We start from the raw sequence: 2,887 nt of genomic DNA, 5'->3' as shown, positions 1-2,887 counted from the left end.
TTAACCTTTTTAGCTAACTATAACCCTTGAAACTAACAACCCTCTTTTTATTTTTACTTTTTAAAATATTTATAATGTGTCATTTTCTTATTGGATGAAATAAAAATCCACCTCCACTAAATTTTTTCATAATTTATCTAAGCCAAAAATAATATACCTCTTCAAAAACCCCAATTTTTTTTTTTAAAAAATCTAATAGTTTTTTGTTGCCTAGCTTTTTCTTCTTATTTTTTTTAAAGTTTATTTTGGAATCATGAAGAAGGATATTGTTTTGATTTGGATAAATTATGGGGCAAATATAAAAAAAATAACTTTTTTATTTGTTGTAGTTTTTTTCTTTTTTGTTATGGTCATCATGTATATTATTTTCGTTTGGATAAATTATGAGAAAAAAATATTTTTTTTTAAAAAAAATCTTTTAGTTATACATATTATTACAAGTTAGTTTTACAATAATTATCTAAAAACTATCTTGTAATAACTAAAAAAAATTATTTATTTATTTTTAACCATCTTGTAATAACTAATTTAGTTTAAAATAATTTTTAATTATCTTATAATAAATAGAAAATAAATTAGTTATACATATAACTAAAATATTTTAGTTATTTTATTTATACGTATCGTAAAAAAATTAGTATTATTAAATAGAAAAGAAAAATCAAGCTAAGAACTAAATAATTTTTTTTCTAGTTAATCGGATAAAAAAATTCTAGTCTTGTTTATTAATGTAGTTTCTTTTTTAAAAAGAAAAATACTGGACCGGGGAGGGAGGGGGGGGGGGTTGAAGAGGTATATTACTTTTGGTTCAGATAAATTATGAAAAAAAAATAGTAGAGGTGGAATTTTAATTTCTCTAAAAATGACACATTATAATTATTTTTTAAAAATAAAAAATAAAGAGAGAGTTGTTATTTTGAAGGGTTATAGTTAACTAAAAAGGTAAATGAAAGTGTATTTTAGACCAAAAAAATGAGAAGAAGGATATTTTTAAATTAAAAGATAGATAGATGATATTTTTAAACCTTTTCATATAGTTTAAAGATATTTTTAGCCATTTTCAGTTAATTATTGTAGGTTAATATTAGGCAGGAACCTTAGTACACCATGTACGGACTGTGCATCTTTTGGTCCTAATTACCTTTCTATATTTGGGCATTTGGGATCAATAACAATTTAAATGTACATTATATGAAGTGTATCAATTAGTTGGGAGAGTGACGAGATATTAATATGCCTTAATTTTATCCGCTAGTGTAACAAACCAATGCACACAATTTTCAATCTCTATATAAGAAGAATAGTGACTGATGATCCCTTCTTTTGTCAACTTCATCATATATATATTCTCTTAAAAAAAAGACAATCCTCTTTGGTTGGTTGTGAGTTGTCGAACGTTTCAAATAGGTTGGTGGATGTAGGGCCATTAATTAGTTGATCAATTTTAGCTTGATTGACCTCCACTACAAAAAACTAATTATATATAAAAAAGGATGATCCTATAATTATTTATCATGCGTGGATAAGTATAATGATTACATGCATAATTATGCTAAGCACTTGTTAAAATCACTCCATGAATCTGAATTAACGAGCTAAACTATATTGAGCTAGAGAGAATTTGATTAGAGGAAGAAGTTTCATTCATTCATTGGGCTATTTATACATTTCAATGTTAACTACTTGCTCTAACTAATCACAGCTAACAAACTCACTGATCACTGCTAACAAACTTACTCTATATAATGTGATTTGTGAGTCAAGTTAGGTATAACTAACTAGCTAATTTTGTCAGTTGTACTGTCCAGCATGTACATTCTTCAACTAGATTTAAAACTCCCCCTCAAGCTAGGATGAAAAATGTCAAGAACTCATAGCTTGGAAAGTAGGAACTGATGTTGTGCTAATCCCAATTCTTTTGTAAGCAAGTCTGCCAACTGAGATTTAGTTCCCACATGTTCTGTCTTGATCAGGCCCTCCTTGAGCTTTTTTCTTATAAAATAACAGTCAATTTCTATGTGCTTGGTTCTCTCGTGAAAAATTGGATTGGAGGCAATCTGTATGGATGACTTGTTGTCATAACACAGCCTGACTGGTGTAGTGAATTTCACCCTGAGTTCTTTGAGTAGACCTACCAACTAAATGATCTTTGCTACTGTTCCTGCCATGCTTATGTACTTAGCCTCTTCTGAGCTCCTACTTACTGTATGTTGTTCCTTAGGTTTCCATGAAATTAGTGACTCACCAAGCTGTATTACATACCCTGTTACTAACCCTCTGGTGTTGGGGAAAGCTGCCCAATCTGAATCACAAAATGTTGTCAAAGTGTTGATTGGACCTCTCTTCAGCAGTATCCCTTGCCCTGGGGATTTCTTCAAGTATCTTAGTACTCTCAAAGTTGCATTCCAGTGTGATCTTTTTGGCCTTTGCATAAACTGACCAAGTTCCTGAACTACAAAACATATATCAGGTCTAGTGATTGTCAAATATATCAACTTCCCAATCAACTGCTGATAACAATGAATATCATCTAGAATGGGATTATCAGTTTTACCCGTTGATGAATCATACTCTACTGTAGTAAGCTTTATATTCATCTCCATAGGAGTAGAAGCTGGTCTAGCACCGCTTAGTCCTATTGTGGATAGTAATTTCAATGTATACTTCCTTTGGTTAAGTAGGATTCACTTTTCTGATCTCAGTACTTCAATCCCTAAGAAATATCTTCCAAGATCTTTCACCTTGAACTTTCTATGTAGAGTCTTTTGAGCTTCATCTATTATCTGTTGACTACTTCCTCTAATCAATAGGTCATCAACATATACCAAGATTATTATAATATCCTTATCTGCATGTTTGGTGAACAATGAGTGATCATGTGAGCTCT

At 30.0% G+C, this 2,887-nt stretch overlaps 1 protein-coding gene across 1 annotated transcript; it reads right to left on the bottom strand.

The window, feature by feature from the left end:
- Positions 1-2,138: 2,138 nt before the first annotated feature.
- Positions 2,139-2,603, bottom strand: LOC129872694 (uncharacterized mitochondrial protein AtMg00240-like). The gene has a single exon (XM_055947622.1). The coding sequence runs from the start codon at positions 2,601-2,603 to the stop codon at positions 2,139-2,141; it is 465 nt and encodes a 154-aa protein (XP_055803597.1).
- Between the last annotated feature and the right edge of the window lie 284 nt (positions 2,604-2,887).

The sequence above is a fragment of the Solanum dulcamara genome, chromosome 11 (genome assembly GCF_947179165.1).
Source record: "Solanum dulcamara chromosome 11, daSolDulc1.2, whole genome shotgun sequence".
NCBI classification, from domain to species: domain Eukaryota; kingdom Viridiplantae; phylum Streptophyta; class Magnoliopsida; order Solanales; family Solanaceae; genus Solanum; species Solanum dulcamara.
Note: the sequence above shows the minus strand (reverse complement) of the source record. Positions and strands in the feature narration are given on the sequence as shown.